The sequence below is a fragment of the Molossus molossus genome, unplaced genomic scaffold (genome assembly GCF_014108415.1).
Source record: "Molossus molossus isolate mMolMol1 unplaced genomic scaffold, mMolMol1.p scaffold_m16_p_6, whole genome shotgun sequence".
NCBI classification, from domain to species: Eukaryota; Metazoa; Chordata; class Mammalia; order Chiroptera; family Molossidae; genus Molossus; species Molossus molossus.
This window is the reverse complement of record NW_023425399.1, coordinates 83,809,871-83,835,851: the sequence shown is the minus strand read 5'-3', so window position 1 is coordinate 83,835,851 and position 25,981 is coordinate 83,809,871. Positions and strand designations below refer to the sequence as shown.

Here is a 25,981-nt window from a genome sequence, read left to right as displayed (position 1 = left end):
TACTAGTTTCACTTATTCTCTGCCCATTTATACTTTGAGCAGGTTCAGTTTTATATAAAAAGTGGGGAAGGAGGTAGTAAACAACATGTTGAGGTCCTCTGTCCACACTACCTTGAGGAAGTAGAATAGGGCCCAGAAACTTAGTTGGCAATTTCAGTTTTTTCCATTTGGTATTTATTTTTCTTCAAGGATGTCGTGATTGTGTTCAGAGGCAGCTAATCTTCAAATGGAAAGAGTCATGAACTGAGCCTTGCACTTTCTTGGTTTTCCTATGACAATGAGCCTCCTTCTCTTTTCTGATTGGACTTTATGATGTGGGGGATTTGTGCTTGAGGCATGTAGAGTAGAAGGGGCTTCAGAGAACATCTAGGGAAATAGTGCCTGTTTTATTTTTTATTTTTTTATCCTTACCCGAGGACATTCTTCCATTTTTTGTTCAGACAGAGTGGGAGGGAGAGAGAGAGGAAGAGAGAGAGAGAAACATCGACCTGAGAGGGACACATCGAGTGGCTGCCTCCTGCACAACCCGACCAGGGCCGGGGACAAACTGCAACTGAGGTACGTGCCCTTAGTGGGAACTGAATCCAGGCCTCTCTGGACCGCAGGCCGACGCTCTAACCGCTGAGCCAAACCGGCTGGGGCAATAGTGCCTGTTTTAGATGAGGAAACTGAGATCCCGCGAGCCGTCCGAAGGTATGCACTGCACCAGCAGGACCAGGACCAGGAGAGAAAGGACCTTTTGACTTCACTCCCTGTGCCTCTCTGAGGAGATGTGGCATCTCAAAAGGCAGGGATTTTTTGTAATCTTTGTCAATTTACCAGTTTCTCCCAAAGGAAGAAATTAGGGACCTATTTTTAAAGCACTTACCACAAAGAATTAAATTGACCAACTTTGAAAATGCACATTGATTTTGATTTTTGTCTGCTTTTACAATCCTGGTAGATAGATCTGTGATTCACTGAGACTGTAGAAGTTCAAGTAATTAACTGTAGAGAGAAATCATCAAAATAGATATTGATTCTAGATAATCCTGCCCTGTGCAGTCCCAATGCATTGAGCATTCGCAAGCTCCATATCCATAGTAGATATTACGATGATTTATGATATACTTACAAATAGATAGGGAGTCCTTGCCTTTGTGGCATTTCTGATTTGAGGGAATTCATATAGAATTTGAAAAAGTACGTTTTATAACTATATGATTGCATACTTGTAATAAAGTGCCTTTTTGAAATTTCTTTGTATATTTTACAGTAGAAAATAATTTATGGGTATTACAATGTTTCCATTTGTTCATTTAGTCTTATTTTATTTGATGGCTAGCACTACTTAATTTTTTTCATTTTTAAAAAGCAGTCTTTGGTAAGTTTTTGATCATGAGAAACAGTCATTTTATGTATCTGTTTTCCCCTTGGACATGCTAAGTAAGTCAGTTTGGGTTTATTGGGCAGTTCCCCAATTCTGAATATTTTATTAAATTTAAAAAGAAAGCTTACTGAGTCATGATTTTCTCTCTCTCTTTCCCCCCCTCTTTTTATAGCCAACACATATCTCTTTATGGTACAAGCTCGAGGAATAATGTTGAAAGAAAATGTGAAAACAATAGGACACATGATCAGGCTTTATACAAATAAAAACACCACATTCAACGGGACAGGTAAGATGGCTTCCTGCTTCATCTTGCTTCGCTTCTACTCCTTATCCTTGTAGTTGCAAAGCAGTAACCACATCTCTCAAGCTCTGGTTTTGCCTCCAAGTAACTTCCGGTTAAAGGTGAGTGTACTACTCAGTGTACTGGAAAATTCTTTTCCTGCTTGAGCCAGGACTGTCAAATATTCTATTCCAGGATCTATAAAGGTATGGTCCCATACCTATATAAAGGTGGCGAGGGTTTTGTACAAAGATACCTAAGTTAATTCTTGCAAACATAAATTAACAAGACAGAAAAGCAGCTTGTACTTTTTAAAAATTCTATTGCATTTAAGAGAAATTAACTACAAAAACTAATTTATTCTTAGTAGCTATTCTGCACCCTTTCTTTGTGCTCATTCTCATTCCTAAGATGTTTTTTTCAACTATGTCTAGAAAATACTTATTGTTTTTTAACTATTGATGGTTCTTAATAATTTTATGAACGTTTTAGGGGCTAAAGGAGAAATTGTACAAATTTGGAAATCAGTAGCTGCTCTTGGCTTTTAAAAATATTTTTTGGAAGAATGCTCATTAGAACCACATAAGGTTAAAATATAAGTAATAGGCCAAATTTAATGCTGGGGAAATGGATGTAAATGGCTTCATCTCTCATGGAGAATGCCGATGTTCCTCTGCGGCAGTGTTTCCGTGTTGTCTTCTGAGAATTAGGAGGTGTTACTTTAAAAGGTTCAATGGCTGGTTGTCAGTTGTTGCATCCTCTGTATTCTCATTTTAAACAGTTAAAATTAAAGATTTAATTTGTGTCAGTAGTTCTTCATTTACCACTGTAAATAATAACGAACATACTACACTAATAAATAGGACATTCCTATAGCCCAACCACAGGTGTTTTTTTCTTAAAATGCATGTTAAGATGGGTAATAGTTTTAGACTTTTCTAAAAATTCAAGACTGTAAAATACAGATTCTTAATGTAGTTTCACACGTGCTTCTATGAAATTCATTTCTAGTCATTTGCCAAATTTGTGTTATGATCATTTAATTGTTTTCTCTTTACTTGCTTTTAGAAAGGCTGTCTCATTGTAGTTGATATTTTATTAGTACAGTGAAAGTCTCATTGACTGGTCTTTATTAATTGGTCTTCTGAAAAATAGGCCAATTTTAGGAGAAGTTTAGACATTTTAAAAGCTTCTTTAGGACTTACCCTGGTTGAATAAGTTGATTGTGAAGGTGTTCATTAGCAGAGATATTAAGCATCTCTAGATAATGGGGCTTGTATAAGTGAATACTAAAAATCTGTGTATAGTCTAGTTCTTTTCCTGGGGCATGAGTTAGTTATGTGTGTGAATGTTAAGCACAATTAGGAGAACGGATTGCTTGGGAAAGATGAACTTTCCCCTCAACCACCTAAAACCGGTAAACAAACAAATTAATAAACAAACAAAAACACGGAAATCCTCTCCTCTTCTCACCAAGTCATAGTTTCAATAAATACTGAATAGCCAATGCATACTTTGATTAAATTTTGCTTACTTTTTTCTTTTAATTCTCAACTGCAGACATGTTCATTGATTTTTAGAGAGAGGCGAAGGGAAAGAGAGAAACAGTAATCTGTTGCTTCCCGTATGTTCTCAGACCAGGGATGGAACTCACAACCTGGGTATGTGCCTTGACCAGGAATCAAGCCAACAACCTTTTGGTGTGCAGGACAGCGCCCAACCAACTGAGCCACACTGGCCAGGGCAAATTTTGCTTTCTTTTATGAACCTTTGAAAACTTTTCAGACGGTACCTTTATTGGTGGTAACCTGTTCTCAGGAGACAGTTCATCATATCGGTTAGGAATTGGATTTGGTTGTAAGAGAGACCCAACTGCAGTGCTTTAAACACACGAGGGTTATGTTCTTATATAAAAGAAGTTTGGAAATTGGGTATCTGGAGCTCTGTGGAGAAAATCTTTGCATGCTTTCCATCTTCTGCCCTGTCGTGTAGCTTCACAGTCTGTGATGGCTGCCAGGGCTCCAGGCTTTGTGTTGGTACTTGCATCAGTGAGAAGGAGGAAAGGATAAGGGAAGAAAAGAAGAACAAATAGACCGTCCCTTTGAAGGAGCCTTCCAGGAAGTCCCACACTTCTGATATTTCTGCTTACATCTCACTGGCCAGAACTTAGTCATGAGAGCCCTGGGAATTGCAATCTTTGAGCTGGCTCACTGGTGCTCTGAATGAAATTTGGGTTCTGTTACCTAGGGAGAAAGGGGAAAGGGAGTTTGAGTAGGCATCTATGAGGCTCTGCCATTTTCCTTTATATTGGACAATTAGTATAGGTCGTATGCTTACCTAGATAATAGGGGTTACAACATTAACAAAAACATCCTCCCTTTATGTGAGGCTTCTGGGACAGATGGGGACATATTTACAGTCGGCCCTCGTTTTTCGCAGCTAATCAGTTCCAGACTCTACCGCGATAAATGGATTTCTGTGAAGTAGGATTCTTTCTTTATATACAGCCGTCGCTCGCCACTTCATGCTTCCACTCTCATGGCTTCACTCTATCGTGGTTTTTCCAGTATAGTTTAGTATAGTATAGTATTTAAAAAAACTGCGATAGAATGAAGCTGTGAAAGTGGAAATGTGAAGTGGAGAGGGACGGCTGTATAGTGCAATTGTTTATTTCTGTGCAAACTTATACAAAAATGATCTGTAAGATGGCAGAGAGCAAACTGAATTTTAGGGGAGAATTGGTTAACATGTACTGGCTCATTTAAAATGTAATGCTTAGGACCGGCTGGTGTGGCTCAGTGGATTGAGCACCAGTCCCATGGACTGAGAAGTTCTGATTCCATTCCTGGTCAGGGCACATGCCTGGGTTGTGGGCTTGATCCCCAGTAGGTGTGTGTAGGAGGCAGCTGATTGATGTTTCTCTCTCACATCGATGTTTCTATCTCTCCCTTTCTCTTTCTCTAAAAAAATCAATAAAACATTAAAAAAGTATATAAAATTTAATACTTAGCTTAGTCTTAAAAGTTCTCATCACAAGACAAAAATTTGCAACTATGTCAGGTGATGGATGGTAACTAAACTTGTAATCATTTTGCAACATATACACATATCAAATCATTATGTTGTTCACCTTAAAGCAATGCAATGCTATATGTTAATAAAAATATATTATAAAAAATAAAATTTAATATTTAATGGCAAATAGGTTGTGTAATTTATAAGTATCTTTGATTTCAAAAAGGGGTTTTTAAACCCTGTACCTGACTTATTGAAGCATCAAATGTAAATAGGTTTTATGTAAAGTATTTTCGTAAAGAAATCACATACTCGCATGTAGCTGTGGAGTCAGTCAAATTAAGAAAACAAGATGTACTCAGTGAGTAACTACCAAAGCAGATGATAAGGGTCATGCAATGTTAGAGCTGGTAGGCTTCTTAGAAATAACCAGCACACTTCTTTATTTTATGGATGTATGTTCTGAGGCCTTTACACCCTGCCGGACTGACAAGACAAGCCAGTGGCAAACAGATTAGAACTCTCACTGAGTTTCTATTACTGGTTTAACCTGCCCTTTTGCAGGAAAAACAGTCCTTGAGAGGTCTCCTTTGGTCTTGCTCTCCTTTTCTCTTAAGGTCCACTGTGAGCTGGGGAGGGGACATGTGAGCAGTTTTCATTCTGTGCTTCCCTTGCCTCTGGGTGTGGCTCAGGGAGGCAGGAAAAAGGCAAGGGGCCCAGAAGTCACTGTGTGTGTATCCATCCATTCATTAGATGAAATAATGTCTACACTTTAGAGCTATTGTGGTGGACTCAAATGCATGTACTATGCATACCTTTTAAAAACTGCTCCCAGTTTTGAAAGCAGTGGTTATGCTTGATGGACCTAACCACTTTGTAGGAATAATGACTTTGTGGGTTTATTACAGTATAGTCCCCCAAACCTTAAATCATTGTTGGCTCTATTATCAGTTGTGAAGTGTTCATTTGCAGTAAGTTTCTACTATGTTGTAGATACTTTATCAAATACCTTAAATCAGGGGCAGTTTAATTTCGAAAAAGATATTCAGTCTAGTGGCAGGGGGTGGTTAGAGTTATATACATAACACATTGGGATGACATAAATGCCACTGGACATTTGGATGCTTTCATAAGTCTGGCAATGAGCTGAGATTCTTTTGATCATTTATAATGATGTTGGCAAAGAATAACACTTATCGCTCCAAAACTTTGTATTTAAGGGATGTGCATATACTGCCATTGCATGTGTTTTTTTTTTTTAACATGGTTCTTTGAAAACTGATAAAAAGGATGCATGGGTTCTTTTGTGAAAGATTTAGTCATTCTTGCACTAAAATAAAAAGTGAGCTAATCCTCTGGCCCTCCTGTTGCCACCAGACTCCCCAAGGGGAGCTAGCATTAACAGTTTGTTTTGCAGAGCCATCTAGAGAGCTTACATTTTCTGTGAGTTGGATGTGGATTTACAGAATCATAGTGTGTGGCTAAGGGGTCCCAAGCAGTAATGACGAGAATTAGTTACGCAGAATAAGAAAATACCCTTCCTTAAAGTTAACTCATGACACTAAGGATTGTTTGAGACTGGTAATATTTATCTGCCTCAGGATGACAAGGAAATGAGTCTTTGGAACACAGAAAGGCAGTGGACTCCAAGGACAACCTTATTTATCTTCTGTTTTCAGCTCCTGCAAATGCATAGTGTGTAGCAGATGCTTAGCTAGCATAGCAAAAATCCCTAGAAAAGGAAAAATTATTTTTGGAATATAACTTTACATTTTGTATCTGTCTAGATACATTTTTTTAAAGCATTTTAAGGAAAGAATCAGAACATTATTGGACTTCCTTATATTTATTTACATTTAATATCTGTAAATTTTTCCGTTATCTGAGGGTGAGATACGGATTATGGGCAACTGGAGGGGTTTCTGTGGTTTCAGTCTGTCCCTGGCACACAAAACAGTTAATGTGCACCGAATCCCTCTCCCCTCTGGCTTGGAGGATTTTCCTCAGATGCTTTCCAGGATTCTCTCCCTGGGGCTTTTCCACTTCCTGGTGGAATAGGCCTTAGCAGTTGTTCCATCCTCAGTCCCTGTTTGTCATGTTTGGATTTTCTGGCGACACAGTTACTGATGCCCTGCCAAATTCCTAACTGGGATTTCCATGCAGTCCTTGAAAATTGGAACTTCTCCTCCAGCTTCTGTCTCTTCCTTGGTACCAGATCCCCATAAACCTCTGTTTAGCAGCCTCTGCAGGGCCCCTTCCAGCAGGTGGACCTGGTGGTGGGTGGAGTCTCTGCTCCGAGTGCCATTCTGGCTCCCAGTCTGCATCCCCTTTAACTCCATTTGGATGATAAATGAATATTTATGTCAGGTAAAGGTATACAGAGAGGTGCTTAGTTTTCTTGGACTCTTCTCACATACGTACTTTGTATTCAATTTCCAGGATTTTATTTTTCCACAGTGAAAGGGGTTGGACCTTTCAATAAGGCATATGATTTTGACCTTCAACTTTTTTTGCTTAATGGTCCCTGACAGACAGGCCTTTCTTTGAAGTCAGATGCCTGTTCTCTTTCCCATCTCTTTTCACGCAGGCCAGTTTGAATAGGAATCTCACTCTCATCAGAGCAGATTACTAAAGATCCGAAGATCTTTACGTCTTCACGTCTTCCAGAAGTGTCTGCTAGAGCTTCATTTTCTGTGGGCCCAGGAGGCAGAAAGTAGTTCCATCAGCCTTTTCCCTCTCTCATCTCTCACTGCATGCTAGTCTCATCCTCTTAGACCGGCTTCCTCTTACAGGGCAGGAAACTGGCAGGTCAGACCTTTGTTCCAGAAAGGGACGAAACGTGATCTCTCTGGCTCTATGTACAAGCTCCTAAGGCTCCGCCTGCCCCAGATTGGGTCAGGTGCTCATCTCTAAACCAGTTGCTCATAGCTACAGTTATTGAATGTGTATATAGGCCAGGGCTTGCTCTAAACACTTGATACATTTATCTTACTGAAGTCGGAAAATGACAACAGGAAATGGGCACAGATGAGAAACCTTGTTATCTTACCCTGTACCACAAAGTTAGCGTGTGTGTTGGGAGCAAGGATTTAAACTCAGCATTTAACTTTGGGGCTCTCAGACCAGTTCCCTCTGTGCTTTATAGCATGCTGAATCTAAAGATACCGGGCCTAATGTAATACCAGCTCCCAGGCTCCTCAGGAAGTGCAGCCCACGGGTTGGAAGGGACTAATTTAAATATTTAAAATGAGCTGTGTTACAGAAGTAAGTTGAGTGGGTAAATTTGTTTCCTAAGTGTGGGTGGTGAGAAAGCATCACTCCCACCCCTGTGCTTTGTGGCAGTAGTGTAGTGCTTTGTCTCTGTGGCCTCGTCCTGAACACCCTTGGCTATTGTAGTGAAGAGGATTCCTTGAGCCCTTAATGTACTGTCATTGGCCCTTTCCCTCCGGGTCAGCAAGGGGAGGGATGGGAGCAGGTGTTCTCGTGTGGTCGCAAATGGGCCTGCTATGTACGTATGCATGGATCGGGTCAGCTGCGCTCTGGACTCGTCGCTGGGTTCCCTTGGGAAATCTTGCTGAGAGGTCCATTCTGTCGGCAGTGAATGATACATGGGAGAGTAGCCATGGCAACTGCATTTTGCTTTTGCTGGTTCATTATAGTTAATTCCTTTTAACCACTTGTGTAGATTGCATATTGGAGATCTTCTCACAGTGACAGTGACATATTTTAAAGCAAAAGGCAATTTTTTGGTTATAACTTTTTTCTCTCTCTTCAAGATTATCCTGAAGGCAGTAATTCAAGTGATTACCTTGTTCAAACAACAACGTATCTTCCGGAAAACTTCACGTATTCACCATACCTCCCCTGCCCAGAAAAACTACCTTACATGCGTAAGTGTCATCTAATTTTGACTTAACTGTTTGCTGGTATTATAATAAAATAATAAAAATCACATGATTTGAGCACACCAGGCTCAGAGCATTACTATGGGTACTAATGCCCATGCTATGTAGCACGTTATTTGATTATTTTTTTTTTGCAAAGGATTATTTTGGTGATGGAGGGAGATTGAAAAGCTTATCCCTTCCCCAGAAGTAACCTCTGTTGTGACTTTAATGTATATTCTTACAGTTTATGTTAAAATCACTTTAAAAAATCTTCATCCAAGGATATGCTTATTGATTTTAGAGAGAGATGAAGGGAGAGTGAGAGAGAGAGAGAAAGAGAGAGAGAGAGAGAAACATCAATCGGTTGCCTCCTGTATGCACCCAGACTGGGCGGGCCCCGATTGGGCATCAAACCTGCAAACCTAACTAGGTATTATGTGTCCTGACCAGGAATCGAACCTGAGACTTTTCTGTTTACAGAATGACGCTCCAGCCAACTGAGCCTCACCAGCCAAGGCTAAAATCACTTTTTATATAGCTAGATGGCTGAATAGAAAATTAAAATGTTTCAAATGTTTTAAGTGTTTATATACATGGCCTTAAATTACATTTCATTGTGTGTAAATTGCTTTTTTTAACTTAATGATTTTTGAGAACTATCTATGTGGATACTTGTAGATCTATTTATTTCCCTTAACTGGTGTATAGTGTGTCTTTGAATACATGTACCAGATTTCATTTACCTTTTTCCCTGATGATGAAAATTTAGGTGGTTTCCCCTATTTTTGCTATCACAGAGCAATGCTGTAAGGAACAACAGAATGCATATTTCTCTGTGCATATGTGTATATGTGCTTGAGGGTTCATATCCAGAAGTGGAATGGCTGGGTAGGCTGGCTTGGCTGTGTGCCAAAGCAGCTGTACCAGTTTATACCCCCGGCACCAAAGCATGAAAGTGCCACTTTGATATTGATGGATATTTTAAATTTTGCTTATCGGATAGATAAAAATTATATCTTACTGTTTCATCCTTTACTTTCCTCATTACTAGTGGGTTTAAGTAACTTGTGATGTGTTTGAGTGGTTTTGAATTTTCTCTTAGTCACATACTTTATTGGTTCTTTGTTGCTTAACTAGACTTTTGTATTGATCAGTAGGAGCTTTTCAATAGATGTTCTGGGAGTGACCTGTTGTCTGCTGTGTGTGTTATAATATCTTCTACAGTCCCTGGGTTTTTTCATTTTGTTTATGAAGTTTATTTTATAGCAGTTTAAAATCATGATATTTTCAAGTATATCCATCACTTTAAGGTTTTTGCTTTTTGTGTGAAAGCTGTCTGTACCCCCGCACCATACAAATACTCTCCTTTATTTCCTTCTAATAATTTTTACAATTTTGTTTTTAACTTTTGTGTGTAGTATAAGGTAGGATCAAGATTTTGTATTTTAAATATATATTTTTATAATTATAAAGATAATACATTATCACTATTTAAAAACATTATAATCACTTAGAAACCACATGGCTATTATTTTGGCATTATTTTTCCTTTGTATGTCCTCCCCTCTCCCCGCATTTTAAATATACTTTATACAAATAAGTTTACATCTGGAGTTTTATATAATTAAAAATCTAAATAAAACACCTCTTTGAATTACTTGTTCATCATTGTGGTGTAATATCCTCAGTACCTAAGTGTGTTTTTCATATCTTTACCTGAGTTTTTTTTTTTACTGAGGAAATCAGCTTTCTGTCTGCCATATTTGTAGAATTATTTTCCATTTGTAGTTCATAGATATTACATATTTATAATAAAATAAAGATTTACCTTTTAATGTCATCTAAGGCCACGGTTCTAAACATTGGCATGTGTCAAAATCACCTAGGCAGTCTTATAAACACAGACTGCTAAGCCCCACTCAGAGTTGCAGATTCGGTAGATCTGGAGTTATCATTTCTAACTGGTTCCCAGGTGACTTTGATGCTAGTGACCCTTGGGCCACAGTTTGAGACCCACTGATCTAGATTAGTAAATGTCACTTCTGGCCGCACAGGGCCTGGGGAGCTTTTATAGTTCTTGGACCCCGAACCCTAAGTTTCTGACTTTATTGATCTGACATGGGACCTGGGTATTTCTATTTAAAAAAAAAATCCTCACTAGATTCTCTAATCTTACTGTCTCCTTACTTTGTTATTGCAGCCTTGGTTTTCTAGAAATGAATGTTTTTGTCTGCGCAGAACTGAAACCACTGAGTAATGATCTGTTGAAAGATTGATTACAATAATTTTATTTTCATAATTCACATATCCAAGGCTTAAAGTTTTTAGGAACTCTTTCTGTTTTTGGTTTAGTTGCCATTTTCTTAATTAGTGCTTTGTGAGTACTAACTAACTAAACTCTGTTCAGAAGCATCTGCCTGCCAAACCTTCCTAGTAGGACTCCTCTCTCCTCCAGCCCATAACTGGTACATACCTCTGATACGTGCTGAGACATTGTGTCGTGGCTGCTCCTCACGGCCTTTTCACCGCGTGTCTTGGTGCTGCTGCGCCTTTTCTCTGTCTTGCAAGGGAGGGTCACGCTCATTTGGCCAGCCGCCGCTTCACAGAAGGCCGCCTCATGGGCAGTCAGCTTTGAGCCCAGCACCAATCACTTGTCCAGTTCGCTGTGGCCAGAGTGACGGGGTTATTTGGTAGAAAATATGGCCACATACAGATAACTCCTTAGAAAGGGGCCACAGCCACAGCCAACATAATGAGGCTTCTGTCAAGAGAGCCTTGCGTGAGCCGTCCAGGAACGCCCCTTCACTCGTCGTGTGAATCCTTGCACAGTGGAGCCTCAGTTTACCTGTGTGTAAAATCTGGGATTACAACATCAGCTTCAGAGTGTTGCAAGGATAAACTGAAGCCCAGTGCTTGAAGCCTAAGAGAAGTTAATTTGATATTCTCTTTCCTTCTCCTCACTTCTTTGAGTGACACAGTCAGGCTTTATGATCAAGGGCATGAGAAACCTGGAGAAATGTGTAGAGTCAGAGTTTTATAGTTAGCTCTACATCCTTAATTTTTTTTTTTTATCCTCACTCGAGGACATTTTTCCATTTTTTTTTTGTTCAGGTAGAGTGGGAGGGAGAGAGAGGAACAGAGAAAGAGAGAGAAACATCGATGTGAAAGGGACACATCGAGTGGCTGCCACCCGCATGACCCAACCAGGGCCGGGGACAAACTGCGACCAAGGTACGTGCCCTTAGCAGGAACCGAACCCGGGTCTCTCCGGACCGCAGGCCAACTCTCTAACCGCTGAGCCAAACCGGCCAGGGCCTTAATTTTTTTTTAAATTAATAAGGTTATTTCTATTGATAATAGATCCAGCATAATAAAATTTCTAAGTGTAAAATCTTACTATAATATCACACAAAATAATTGAATACAACACCTCCCCAAATAATAAAGGAAGTTCTGCGTTAAGAACAAGATGTACTTAGATGAAAACCATTCAAGTGTAAATGATGCTTACTCTTCTTATAATCACCAAAAGTGAAGTTAAGGCTTAAAGTTGGTGTGTTTGATTATCTAGCTGTAACTTCTTTTTTATTTTTCTCTAGGGTAGCAATGGGACTACTGGCACTGGGTTACCATAAAGATAAAATTTGAAATTTTCGATAGGAATTCAGATAAAACTGATTTCATACATTTACATCATGCAATCTATTTTAATGTGATTATCTATGCAATATGAATGAATACTTCTTTGTTACTGTTAGTACTTGCACATTCTCCAGATGGCAAATACACTTTCAGTTTTTTACATTTATGTAAAACTTTCTGTGCTAACAAAGCGAATCAACAAAAATTTCACTTTATTTAGAGCTAACAAGCAATGAATGCTGAGCATGGATGTTTTGCCTTTTCTGCATGAGGTAGAGATGGAAAATATCAGTTGTACACTTTGCATTCAAATGAAGATAGACTTACCTGCAGTTTTCTGATCTTTTAATTCTTATTCCAGTAGAACACATTTGCAGTAGCTTTTGTATGTTTTGTCCTTACTGTTTGGGGAATAGCTCCTTTTATGGATTAACTCTGATTGTTTCTGTCGTATCTAGCCTTTGTAGCATAACAAAAGCTACAAGGACTTTTTGAGATGAGTTTAAATAATTCAAACGAAAATCAGCAAAGAGGGAAAAGGTGAACAAATAAACTTCAGGAAAGCTCAAATAATGACTAATGTAACAAACTGTCAGGCGTGTAGTTGCCATAGACAAGGGAGATGGGAGCCATCCTCGAGTAAACAAGCAGTTGTTGAACAGCAGCTGCACATGCAGCGGGCAGGGAGCAGAGAAGCGAATCTAAATATGATCTCGTGTGTGCCAGCTAAGGCAGGTAACGTACCTAGAGAAAGACAGTGTGTCACTGCTGCAGAAGGTTGTTATGTAAGGAAAGGGAGATAGATAGCATTTCATTCTGGAAGGAAAAGGGAGGTTTCAGAGACAAGGGCCATTGGAAGTGGCTGATGGAAACAGTGTCAGAGCAAATGAAGCTCTGTATGCCAGGACTGGAGCGTGGTCCCCTGTGATGGAGGTGGGTGTGTAGTGGGATGTGTGGGAAATAAGGCTGGACAGGAAGGTGAAGAGCCTTATGTAAAGGACTGAGGAGTCTGAGGGCTTTGTGGGCTCCGTGAATTCCTGGGCATCCATGAGATGGGCTTCAGGGGGAGCGGAGCCCCGAGTGTGGCAGGTTGAGTTATGACCTTGTCTTCATCTCTTTAAGGTGAGGGTGCAGAGTTTTCAAAGGTCCAGGGGCAAAAGAGGGTAAAACAGAAACAAACAAAAACCCACTGCTTTAGGGAATGTATCCTTCATTGGCATAAGGTAGCTGAAAGATGTGATTAGGATGGTACTTCAGAAAGATGATGTTTCTTATGAGAAGTTGAAAAGTGGATGAGAATGGGGAAACACTGGAATCTAGAAGACCAATGAGGAGCTCATTGGGGCGGGGGCGGGGGCGGGGGCGAGAAGAGGAATGACAAGGGCATGTGCCAAGGTGGTGGCATTGGAGAGAGGAGGAGGCACTAGAGAGGAGCTAAAGGGGCACTACTGGCCAGATGTGACCAACCGAGGGACCAGGGTTAATTTCCAAGTTTCTGGCTTGGCGACCATGAACTGAAAAAAATGGATAAGCATCACATTTGGAGAATGAATTCAGTGTTGGACTTGTTTTGTTTAAAGCTCAAGAGAGTTAACTTAGGGGTCCAAATTTCATCAGAGAGGTCTGGGCTGGAAAGAAGAGAAAGTGAGACTGGAAGAAGGGGAAGAGTTGGTTCCTGGAGGACATCAGTCAGGGAGATGGAGGAATCAGAGAACATTGGCCCAGAAGCCAACGAGGAAAGTGTTTCCAGGAGAGAGGGTTCCATCTTGTCCTATATCTCAAAGAAAGCGGGTAGAATGAGCAACTGAAAAGCCATCGAATTTGGCATGTAGAAAATTAATGGGGACCCCAGCAAACACAATTTCAGTAGAGTGGTGCGGTAAGAAGCAAAATACAGTATACTGTCCTGAGAAGTGACTCAGAAGTATGTAAAAACGGATTGATTAAAACAGAAGTTTGGTGGGAAAGGGAAGGAGAATGGGGGTAAGGAATCTGTGGAAGAGATGGGGTTAAGGGAAGAACAGTTTAGGAAGAGATGGGCTTGAGTGAGTATTCGATGTTATGGGAAAGAAACTTGAGAGACAAGACATGGGATTAAGGGGACATATGGGAAGTGACAGGAAACAGAAATGTGCTCTGGTTGAAGAATAAGCTTTGGAGCAACACCACCTCCTCTGAGGCAAGGGTACATTTATTTGGAGATAAGGTAGAGACAATTGAGGGGGTTCATGGCCATTGCTTTTATGTTTCTGATAAAGTAGGAGGCCACGCCCATATGAGGGAGTGACCAAGAAGAACCATGCCTCTTGAAAAGGAGGAGTAAATATTTAAAAATTTGTTGTCGGGAATGTGAAGGGGAGCCAAGTCAACTAATCACGAATTAGAAGATGAGTAGCCAAGAGAGCGTCTTCGCCACCCCTGTGGGGTCAAAATGCACCAATAATGTGACACCTGTTTTTGTGGAAAGCTTACTATGTTCAAAGGGACATATTAGAGACTGTCACCTGAAGGATGGGATTAATGTATGTGCTTGTGTACTTTCCTTCAGAGCAATTTTTTTGGGTGGAGAAATTCAAACACTGAAAATTGTGGATCAGGTGTGGCTGATCAGGAAGGGAGAGGAAATCGGAGTGTGTGGGAGGTGTAGAGGTCTGTCTTGGTCCAACTGGGTTGCTAAAAACAAAACTGCCTTAGACCGGATGGCTTAGGTGCCAGCAGATGCAGCATCTGCTGAAGGCCCCTTCCCAGTCCACAGATCTTATCACTGTCCTCACATGGCAGAAGAGGCAAGGGGTCTCTCTAGGATCTCTTTTATAAAGGCACTAACCCCATTGATGAGGGCTTAACCCTCATGACCTATATACACTTCCCTGAGGCCCCACCTCCTAATACCATCACGGTGGGGTTAGGATTTCAACGTATGCATTTTGGAGTGGGGCACATTCAGTCCATTGCAAGGTGTTGTCATTGAGTGACGTTCATGGAGCTGTGCTCCCCGAAGTGTGGTCCAGGGATGATCTGCACCAGAATCAGCTGGGACGCTGGTTAAAAACACAGGCCTCTTAGCCAAACCCCAGAGATGCAGCTCCTACCAGCAGTGCTCAGGGCTGGAGACCAGAGGTGCCACTCCGGGTGCCTCTAAAGCCAGAAGCTCCTGCTGCCACTTTTACTGAAAGATAGTTTTGCAAAGTGGCCATGTCCTCATGTTGCTCACTTCTGCCTCAGAATCTCCTGCAGTGATGTGGGCAGGGGACTGCTCCTATCTGCTACAGAGGTTGGGACAGTGGCTTCTGGCTTCCTCCTCTGGGAGGCAGGCCTCAGTGGTGGGCAGTTCAGGAAGTTGAAACGTGTTCAGATAAAGCTGGTGGCCACAAATCTGACCTCCTTTTAAGTTTATGACTCTTAGCCACACACCTTCAATATCCAGCCACGTTCCCTGCCAGGTGCTCTGCCCGCCCTGCCCTGAGAGGAGGAGGGAAATGACTTGTGTAAGGCGTAGGTTTGATCACATCTGCAGAGTGCTTTCCTTTATGTCTGGCTTCAAGACTGTAGACATAGGAAAGCGAGCACTGAGCACAATGTGAAAAGAGGAACACTGGTTCACTGAAGATGAGCAGTGGGGGGTGGTATTCTAGAGAAAACATTGAGGTAGAGTTTCTTGGCAGTTGAATGTTTTCAGGGAACACATTTGAAAAGGCAGGAGGAGTATATGATATACCATATTTCCTTGACAAGACACATCTTTGGTTTTTGGGGAACAAGAAGAAGTGCATTAAATGCACACATCATAGTAGGCCTGTCTCTATTTCAGAATGCTAAAATGAGAGTGGTTGTGTCGTGGAGTTGAGAAATATCGGTGAAATATCAGGCAGCCCTCAGGAAACGTGGGTGGCCACAGAAGTAGGTTCAGGGGCTGAAGTTCAGCCAAAACACTCCTAAAATCTCTTGCCGCCACTTGGCAGAGATGCAGCTCCTACCAGCAGTGCTCAGTGTTTGTGGATTCTGACTTTAAAGGAGGTTGTCAGTTTATTAAGCCAGGGACTAGAAAGACAATGAAGAAGCATGTGATAAAGGGTTTGAGGCCTCTGGGGAGGAGCAGGAGGGAACCAAAGGTTTATTGGATGGATTACAAGGCAGAACTGGGAACAGAAAGCAGAGACTACTAAATAGAGGTTACAGTTAGTCAGTCAGATACAGCAAGAGAGAACCATGAGCAGGAAGAAAATGGGTGTGAAGAACTGTGTATTGTGGCCAAGATTAGGAGACAAGACCTTGGGCTGTATGGGGGCTGTTATTTTAGGTCATTCATCTGTGGAACCCTTTTGCACAAATGTCTTAAAGGCTGTTTCAGCACCTTGTGGAGCCAAGGAAAATGCAGATAGGAAGGAAACAGAGAGAGAAGTGAGAGATAGGACTTTGCCATATTCATTCATTCATTCATTCATTCATTCATTCATTGTCTAGCCATTGTACTTGGCATTGGGGATGTGTGACTTAAAACTATTCTGTCTACATTTATAATACTTTGATTTGGTTCAAGAATGGTTGAGTAGGAGATCATTTGTATAAGAAGAGGTTATAACATTTCATAAGTAGAGAAGCCTAAGTAAAACTTAGGAAATGGGTGGTTTCTAGTGTTGGCTTCAAGGGAGGCAGAGGGGGGCTGACGGCAAGATGATTCATGTAACTGGTCAGCCTCAGAGCTGTACTCAGGTGGCCCCAGAGGGAGGGGGAGAGAAGGTAGCACCTTATCATAAAAATTGTTTTCTGATTTTGGAGAGGAATTCACCCAAAAGGATATTTCTAGAGGAAATTCAGGTCTTTCTCTGACACTGTCTCAGATCTTTGGATTGTGTACGTTTGAAACCCCGAGGATGAACCAGTGACAAAAGCCCAAGAACCCAGAATTAGTCTTTAGACACCAAAAAATGGATATAGACCCAAACTGAGTGAAGCAGTCATTTAAAAACAGTTAGTTTATAGAGAAAACAGCTTTCTGCCTGGAGAGTATGTGCCTTAAATTTTACTTGAAATGTAAAAAAAAAAAAATGTCAATATAGGTACTTCATATGTATTAAATATTTATCTTAATTATATTTTAGCCCTGGCCAGTTTGGCTCAGCAGTTGAGCGTCGACCTGCGGACCAGAAAGTCCCGGGTTCAGTTCCTGCTAGGGGCACGTACCACAAAAAATAAAAATAAAATAAAATAACTGGCTTTTCCAAAACAACCACTCTTCAAAAAAAAAAAAATTATATTTTAATAAAATAATAATCTATGGTTTGGGCCTACACATATCTAACAGACCCCAGGCCCATTTAGATCTTACTTCCCAAAGTGGGAGGCATTGTTGCATGTCTTCAAATTCAGCATTAGGCTTACATTCTTTTTTTTAAAGAGGTTTTTACTGATATTTTTTATTTATTTATGTTTTTAGAGAGGGAGAGGGAGAGAGAGAAACATGGACAGACTGCCTCCTGCATGCTCCCTCCTGGGGAGCCTGCAACCCGGGGGTGTGTCCTGACCAGGAATCAAAGCAGCAACATTTTGGTGCACTGGACGATGCCCAACCCACTGAGCCATACCGGCCAGGGCTAGGCTTACATTCTTGGGTGCATAATCTCATCTATACACATCCATGTATATATAGTCATATGAACTGCTAATGAAAGCTATTTTAATATTCTTTAATGAAAATATATAATTTATATACTTTTAAAAACATTCAGCATTAGGAAATTGTAACAAATGTCCTGCCTAACCAGTGATGCAACTAAGAGATCCTGTTGCACCCACCAGCAGTTTGGCTCCCAGGCGTTGTTGCCAGGATTAACAGGTAGCTTACCTGTGACCTTCATTCTTTCACTTTATACACTCTAGCTAACTGGCAGCCTTCCTTGCCTCCCGCTCCCAATTCTCCTGCTCTTCCCGTTCTGTCCCCAGTCCCACCTTCCAAATAGGAAGTCAGGATTTGATAAACTACATTATTTACATTTATGTGCTGATTGATTACACTGCTGGGTAAATGGATTTCAGCCAATATACATTTTTGAGTTTTTAATCTCTGACTGCAGAAAGAGCGCATGTGTTCTCACTGGCAGAGCTCGGATTTAGCACAGGTGGAGTGAAGGCTGGGAGTTCTCTGTGGAGCTCTTCAGTTGCCCTTGAAATTGTGGCAGGTTGCAATGAAGGGGACTGGCCTGGCCGATGACTCACTTCTGTACAGTAAAGGAGACTGTGTGTCTTCTCCTGGCTTTAAACACTGGAACACTTTCTGGGGTGAGCCTGCAAAGGAGGTGAAAGTAGCCTTAGTGGGTACAATGGGAGGGACCCCAAGGCCTCCCTCTCCTGATCACAGGCTCTCCTGGGGCCAGTTTGGAAAGGACATCACCACTAGTTCGCCTGCTCAGTGCCTCTTCCTGGCCCATTGTGTAGTATGCTCTTTCCCTTCCCTTCCTGTGAACAGGATCTTCATCTTAAACCCATCCCCCCACTAATTAGTGTTTATGCTTTCTCTTCTCTCTTTCTGAGCACACTTTTCCTTTTCCCAGGGCTGGTAGTGCCTGGCCAGAATGCCCGTTCCCCTCATCCAGAAGAAACAGTGACATTGCTGTGACCTCTGGCATGGCAGCCTCATGCCACTGGGTCATCTTGGGCCTTCAGCCAGCGAGTTATCAGGATTTCAGAGCAAAGAGCAATAAGCACATAGGACAGCTGCTAAGGGCCTTTGAGGAGTGTGGGTAGGGGTACAATGAGGAGTAAGTGATGGACATGGGGCCCTGTTCATTGAGGAGAAAGATACAAGGTCTGCCTCTTAGTTTGCCAGCACATGTGTGTTCAAGATGAAAATTAAACTGCAAATGATACTGGATAAACTCCTAACAATAATGGTGATTACCATTGTTGAAGCAATAAAGCTGGAAAAAAGGCAAAAAAATTGGTTTAACAGTGCATAAAGAATACCAATGTCAGTTACTTATATGAACTGTTTATTATTTAGCCTAATCACTATCATTGTAGCAATCATGCATGCCATTAAATGCATCGGATTTATTTGTGTGAATTTCATTTGATTGCAGTGTTAGATTTTGTTTTTTTGTCAGCTGAGTCATGATAGTTTATACTTACAGTGACTTATCACTCTTATATTTGACACACTATTTCTCTGCAAGTTCATAGGTAAATCTGGTCTTTCTAAGATTACCTCCTTTGCATATCTTGTCACACTAAAAGGCAGGTATTTGGTTATGAAAGACCACGGACGTTGTCAGCAAAACAGGCAGACAGAAGATGGCAGATTTCCTCCCAGTTTACTCTGTGAAACATAGGCATTTGCATTTTAAAGTACTTCTTTCTAGCAGGCCTCAGTGCTTCCGGAAGCTGCTGATGAAGAGAGGGATGGGAAGGCAGGCAGCTGGGGAAGCCTTGCAGAATATAGAAGAGCAGAAGCGGGCAAGGGCTCCCTCAAGAGGAACTGCATGTCTTATATTGTGAAATCACGGCGACTGAGGCTCAGCCGACTTGAAATGGGAGACCTCAACATTTGTTGGTTTCTAGTTTATGAAATGAGGAGGCTAGAAAGAACGTAGTTCTGTTCCTTCTTCGTCTTGTTTTTAATTAAGTGAATGGAGATGATTTTCTTTCCAAGAGTCATTCCTATTTCAATGGTATACATTAGAAAACCTGTTAGAAACACCTTCAATAGTATCATATCCTTACTTGTTAATTTGGAGAGTGAGTGCCTAGTAGACCAGGAATAGCTTAGCAGTCCCTGGTTTTTCAGTTTTGTATATCAAGGGGATACGTGGTAGGTGCTCACAATAAATTTGCAGAATTGTGTTTGCAGATTTTTCTCTCTTAAGAAATGTCAGTGGATAACAGTAATAGTAGCTGACATTTGTTGTGTGTATACTTTTGTGCTGACACTGTACTTGATCCTTCACACATACTATTTCATCTAATAGATACAATCACCTTGGGAGGCAGGCGTTACCATCATCTTTTACTGATGGGGAAACTGAGGCACAGAGAAGTTACACAATTTCCCCAATAGACAGAAGCTAGGATTCAGCTCCCGGTCAATCTAACTGCTTAATTAACTCTTTTGTACTGTGCTATGTTGACTATATTGAAATTAAAAATAGTTTTTAAATACTTGAATGCTAAGTTGTAATGACATGTAAACATTTCCCAAAGAATATTAAAATATTTATTATTCAAAACCAAAAAGTCTAAACAATTTGTTTTTTGTTGTTGTTGTTGATTTACTAAAGGTAATAATAGTGTGACCATATAACTTAAATCCAAACTAAAGTTGAAAGGGGGTGATATTAACAATTATGTGGTGATAACAGGAACAAACCATCCTGTTCTGGCAACTAAGTTAATACCAATTACCCTACTGATTGTTGGTTGGTCTTCATCTTTGAGGCAAAAAGTGTTAAAACCATTCTTCATGTTTTTGACCTTCTAGGGGGATTTCTCAATGTCAATGTAAGTGAAGTCAGTTTTGATGAAATTCATCAACTCTTCTCCAAGGATTTAGATATTGAACCAGGAGGACACTGGAGACCCAAAGACTGTAAACCCAGATGGAAGGTGCAGTACATTTTCTCATAAGTAATGTGACCTTACTGTGTATTTGAGGAAAAGTGTGCTTGATTCAGAATTTATATTGAAATACCTGTAAGTCTTAATAGATTTGAAGACATCAACATTTTTATGTTTAATGTATAGGTATTCACAGTTTGAATGTGATTTAATAGTGCTACTTATGAAGACTCTAACTGCTCCTATGCATATACAAAATATATGCTCATGTGTTATTACCAGTCTTGGAGAGCCTAGTAACAGACGCTTTCCAGTTCTGTTCTGTTTGGAAGAGAGGCTGTGATTTCTGTGCCTCCTGCACTGTCCCTAGTGACTACTGACACCTGCAGGCATAGCCCCGCCAAGTCCTGGAACTGGTGGGTGGGAGTTCATGGGGAGGATATTAATGTCCTGGTTTCCAGTTGGGTCTAGCACTGGGATTTTCAAGCTGTGAGACAAGAAGGAGAATGCTGCGCTCTTCACCTCTATTCAGGAGGCAGAAGACAAACTTTTTTCTTTTTTGTTATGTTGCACTTCTTGTTAATGTTATTTGAAAAACTATAAGGGAGAGGGCCTGCCTCTGCTGCTGAAAACCGTGGTTTAGACTCAACTTGCTCACAGTTCTATGAAATTGTTTAAGTGCGTATTCATGTGACGTTTTTAGGGTCGAGTAGGAAGTAGTATTGACGTAATTCAAGTGAAAATTACATATGATTAAATCATATGTTATGTCCTAAAGGAGGGTGGCGTAACCTTAATCTGGGCATGGTTTTTAATTTCTCTTTTAAAATTTTTAGTATTCTGCTAAACTATTAGTGGTGTGTTTCTTTTTTGGTACAAACAATCACTGCTGGGAAGGAGCATTCCATGCTGTTAAGCTTATGATGGAGGTCCTCTGCTTTACTGGCCTTGAGCTGTCAGTGTTTGGGAATGTGTACTGTTTACATCTGCATAGAGCACGTTGTCATATACAGGAAGTGGGTTTACAGTTGTGAGTACGTGAAAGAGTTTGTTCTTGTACTATTAGTTATTAATTATTGTGTTATTTCTATCACAACTGTAAACCTACTTTTAGAGAAAGTAATACCAAAATTAAGGGTTCTTGTCCCTACCCCGTATAAGGTAAGTGCTGAACCCAGTTTTGTTGAATTGAGTTTATGTGACAAACAAGAGCCCTATTAAACCATAAGCTGCTTAAATGAATTCCAGTACAAATTTTGGTAAAACAGTCTATTTCACAATTGTCATATGCTATTTTCCAGATCAGATTTGGTTAATAAATTAATCTTCTCAAATGTCATGATGGATTTTTCTCACATTTATATATATAATGTGGCCCAATTTATATCAATTCCACTTTTTAAAAATGTCCTGGGCAAATAAATTATTTTTCTTACTTGTGTGATGAGTATGTGTGTTGGACGCTAATGGAAGGAAAGCATACTCTGTCACGAAGGCTGCAGGTTAGCACAGAGCGTGGGCCTCAGACGTATACTCATGTGGGGTACTGGGTACCCTGTAGGTGCTGTGTGGCTTCGTAGTACAGTAATCCGGGATTAGAAAAATCAAATATTCTTGTCCTTCCTCCAGTGCTCTGTATCAGACATTGGATTTTAAATTTTATGTTTTTTGTCTTCTCATTTTCCAGCAGACATAAGCAGTTCCGACTTAGAGATTTAAGTAGCTGTCAACTCCGCATGAATCAGTGGACAACAGTGTTGAAAGGGGAGTTCCTAGGAGCAAGCTAACTGAGGGATCTAAGAATTAACTTATTTTATTTAGGAACTTTATGGTAATGTTCCTATTTCAGCTTTGCACAGATTCTACTGAGAATACAGTCTCTGGTTCTGAGCTATGCAGCTAAAGATATGAGAGGAAATTTGGAGATCATTCAGAGGTGACTTGTCCTTGCCATATTTAACTAATTAAATAATCCTCTCCTCCCCCCTGTTTACATTTTAATAGTGTCCCAATCTAATCTTGGAACAGAGTTGAGGGAGGGAAAGAAGAAATTATTAGATTTATGGCAAACATCTACTACCAACTTGATTTTAATATTTGAGGTTCTTTTTTAAAAATTTAAAAAATCAGTTGATGGCTAGTTAATTGGGATTGAGATCTTCTAAAACTAGTGATTTCAGCAGTTCCTGCATATTTCTGAAGACTGCAGGTTTGAGTAGGAGATTCAGATTGGATGCATATTTCTAAAGGAAACAGGAGATGGACGTGTATAACTGTGGCGTTGCCTTTCCACTCAGGGTTCAGGTAGAGGCCTGAACAACTTTGGTCTCAAACCTAAAGCCTTAAAGAACGAGGCAGCTACCTGATGCTGTTATGTACTCAGAGGCTTGGAGTTCATTTCTAGTCCAACAAAGATGGGTCTTAGCCACCTGTCTCAGAACTACCTGGGTGTTTGGTAAAAATGAAGACTGTGGAACTCAGTCCTCAGACACTGTGCCTATGGGTGGGAAGTGACAAGAACTTGTACTTTATCCAGTGCCTCCTCTTTGAGAAGTTCCTGTAGGCACTGGAAATGAGGAGGAAGAGGAGGACGGACCTGAAAATACCACAGGAGAATGAGAGCTTGGTAGTGGCAGATAGCTAGCACACCCTTATAGTAGCCACGTCTGAAGCTATGTCACTTAGGGACACCGTGGCTGGGGGGTGTGCTTGAAGTTTAGAAGTAGGACAAAACTAGGTAGGGGACATTTATGTAGCAGACATCTTTCTCACTAATCTCTTCCTGGTACACACAGGAGAAAATAAGCAAGGAAGAAAAACAGATGCATAAACTCAGTGAGGTTAGTGGTTTTCAAGTGGGAGCAGACTGAATGGGACAATTGTGCTTGAACAGAGAAGGTTTGGAGAGAGTCATGAAGATGAAGGGTTGTTTTTCAGAGGATAATGACCAGATGTTCTTTATTGCCACTGGAGATGTCTCAACGGGAAAGTGGCTCAAACAGCAAATTAGGGTACATATAGGAAAGAGTGTCCTGAAACAGAAAATCTTGAAATAAATGATCACAGAACACTGAGATCTCCTTTTTTCTAGACAATAAATTGTAAACAATTGAGAATAGCATTCTACAGCCACAAGAAGGGACATGCCCAGTAAAAATTTCAGATACTGTTTAGCTTTAATTTAATAAAAACTTTTCTTTAGGCATACCATTCAAAATTTTTCATAACTGTCTCATTAAAATGTGGACATTTATTTGCTATTAAAACAACAGTTTTGCTTATATGAATTTGCAAAGACACTGGTAATTTTTTTCCTCATGACATTCTCAGTTTTTTTTTTATAAGATTAAAAACAAATACAACTCGATATTTTAAATGCATCATTGAAGAAATTACTGTATTAAGGGCTATGACTTTGCCTTTGTTTATTCTTATATGTTTAACTCATCAGTCAGCCTTATTTTATTTAAATAATATAGACTTTTTGAAGTATGGACTCTGGAGCTATTTAATAACCTCTTCCCTTAAAGCTGTAATTCTCCTTAACTGCTTTTATAGCCCATTTACATTATGTCTGAGGCAGCCAACTGGTGGCTAATTCAAAACCAGGAGAGTGAGCTCCACCTTTATTTCAGCAGAAATTATCACACTGGTACACATCAGATAAGGTCAGTGGTAGGGATCTGCACTCACTATCTAATTCCTTTCTCTCCTTTTACTTTATAGAGCAATTTCCTATCCTAAGAGTAAACCCATGGGTCCCTGTATTGATTTGGGAGTTCCTTGAATATTGCAATAATTGATACTGAAGCCCATCAGCAAGTTCCCAATCAGTAGGGAGTGCCCAGCACCAACAGTAGCCGTAGTGTGGGGGGTGGAAGGGATTTGAATGGGGGTTGTTCTGGCAGCTTTGTGGCTTCAGATTCAGAAGCCAAGGGGTACCTTAGGGGCAAACCAAAAGGGAGTGGGATCCAAAGTGGGGCTGGCAGGGGTCCCAGAATCTCTCTAGTTCCTACCACTTAGCAAATAGAAAACAAAGTAAACATGAAAATATCAGCCTCATAACAGCTATTTTTTGCTCTCCCATTGGAATTAAGGGAAAATTAGTGGTGGAGTTCCTCGTTTAGACATCTTAAGTTTACTAAATTATCTCGTATTTGCTCTAAATAAAACTATTTTAAGAATTTAAAATTTTCTCTCATTTACGATCCTGGTAATATAAAATACACAGTCCATGTTGCTGTTTTTTATTGGTATGTGTGTGTAATGCCAGGTCCTGATTTTATAGGTAAGATTAGGTCCTAAACCTGGCACTCCCAATTATTTACACTTTATTCATTCATTAGTAAAATTTACTTTGTAGATGTGAAATTTTAATAAGTCCCACATTTAGTGTTCTTAAATAATTTTTGTAATAGTCAAATTAGATTGTGTTTAAAAATCCAGAATGTAGCCCGGCTGGTGTAGCTTAGTGGTTGAGTGTCAACCCATGCACCAAGAGGTCTCTGGTTCAATTTCTGGTCAGGGCACATGCCCATGTTGTGGGCCAAATCCCCAGTGGGGGGCATGCAGGAGGCAGCCAGTGGATGTTCTCTCTCATCGATGTTTCCATCTCTCTCTCCCTCTGCCTTCCTCTGTCTCTGGAATCAATAAAGAAAAAAATTTTTTTAAAAAAAATCCAGAATGTAGAGTGGCATAGAAATTTTAATTAGATATATTTTGACTGTTACATTCTTTAAAAATCTAATGATTTTGTAATTTATGATGTGTAGAAAACTTATTTTAACTTCAGCGTTTTTTAATTAGAAAATCTACAATTATACTAAAGCCAGCTTAGCTCAGAAATTGCCAAAAAAGTAATGTTTAGAAAACATTCAAGTTGTTTCAAAGGCAAACTGAATTATAGGGTGTCTTGGCTTATATGACAAAATTTAGATCCAGAAAATAGAGGATTTGAGTTGAGTGATGATGGATAATTATTTATTTATTCTCATGTTACATTAACATATTTTATATAGATGATGTTTTCTAATCTTGATTTTGATAGTTCCAATAATTTTTTCTATTAGACAAAAGATTGAGCTACCAAGAAATCATTCTAATTTCCATATATGTTGTTTTTTTCTTTTTGAGGGGGATTATTTATGAACAAATTTCTTTGATTTATCAAGGACCAAGTTCTCTGTTCTCTGTGCTACTTACAGGATCTTTATTGTTAAGCTCAACATTTTAAAC

General features: G+C 40.1%; 1 protein-coding gene across 1 annotated transcript in view; it reads left to right on the top strand.

Annotated features, from left to right (window-relative positions):
* B4GALT6 (beta-1,4-galactosyltransferase 6) overlaps positions 1-25,981 on the top strand; it is a 59,601-nt gene that overhangs the window by 18,309 nt on the left and 15,311 nt on the right. Inside the window, exons 2-4 of the mRNA XM_036244484.1 lie at positions 1,542-1,658; positions 8,444-8,557; positions 20,670-20,794. Coding sequence (XP_036100377.1) covers positions 1,542-1,658; positions 8,444-8,557; positions 20,670-20,794 — 356 coding nt within the window. The remainder of the gene's footprint in view (positions 1-1,541; positions 1,659-8,443; positions 8,558-20,669; positions 20,795-25,981) is intronic.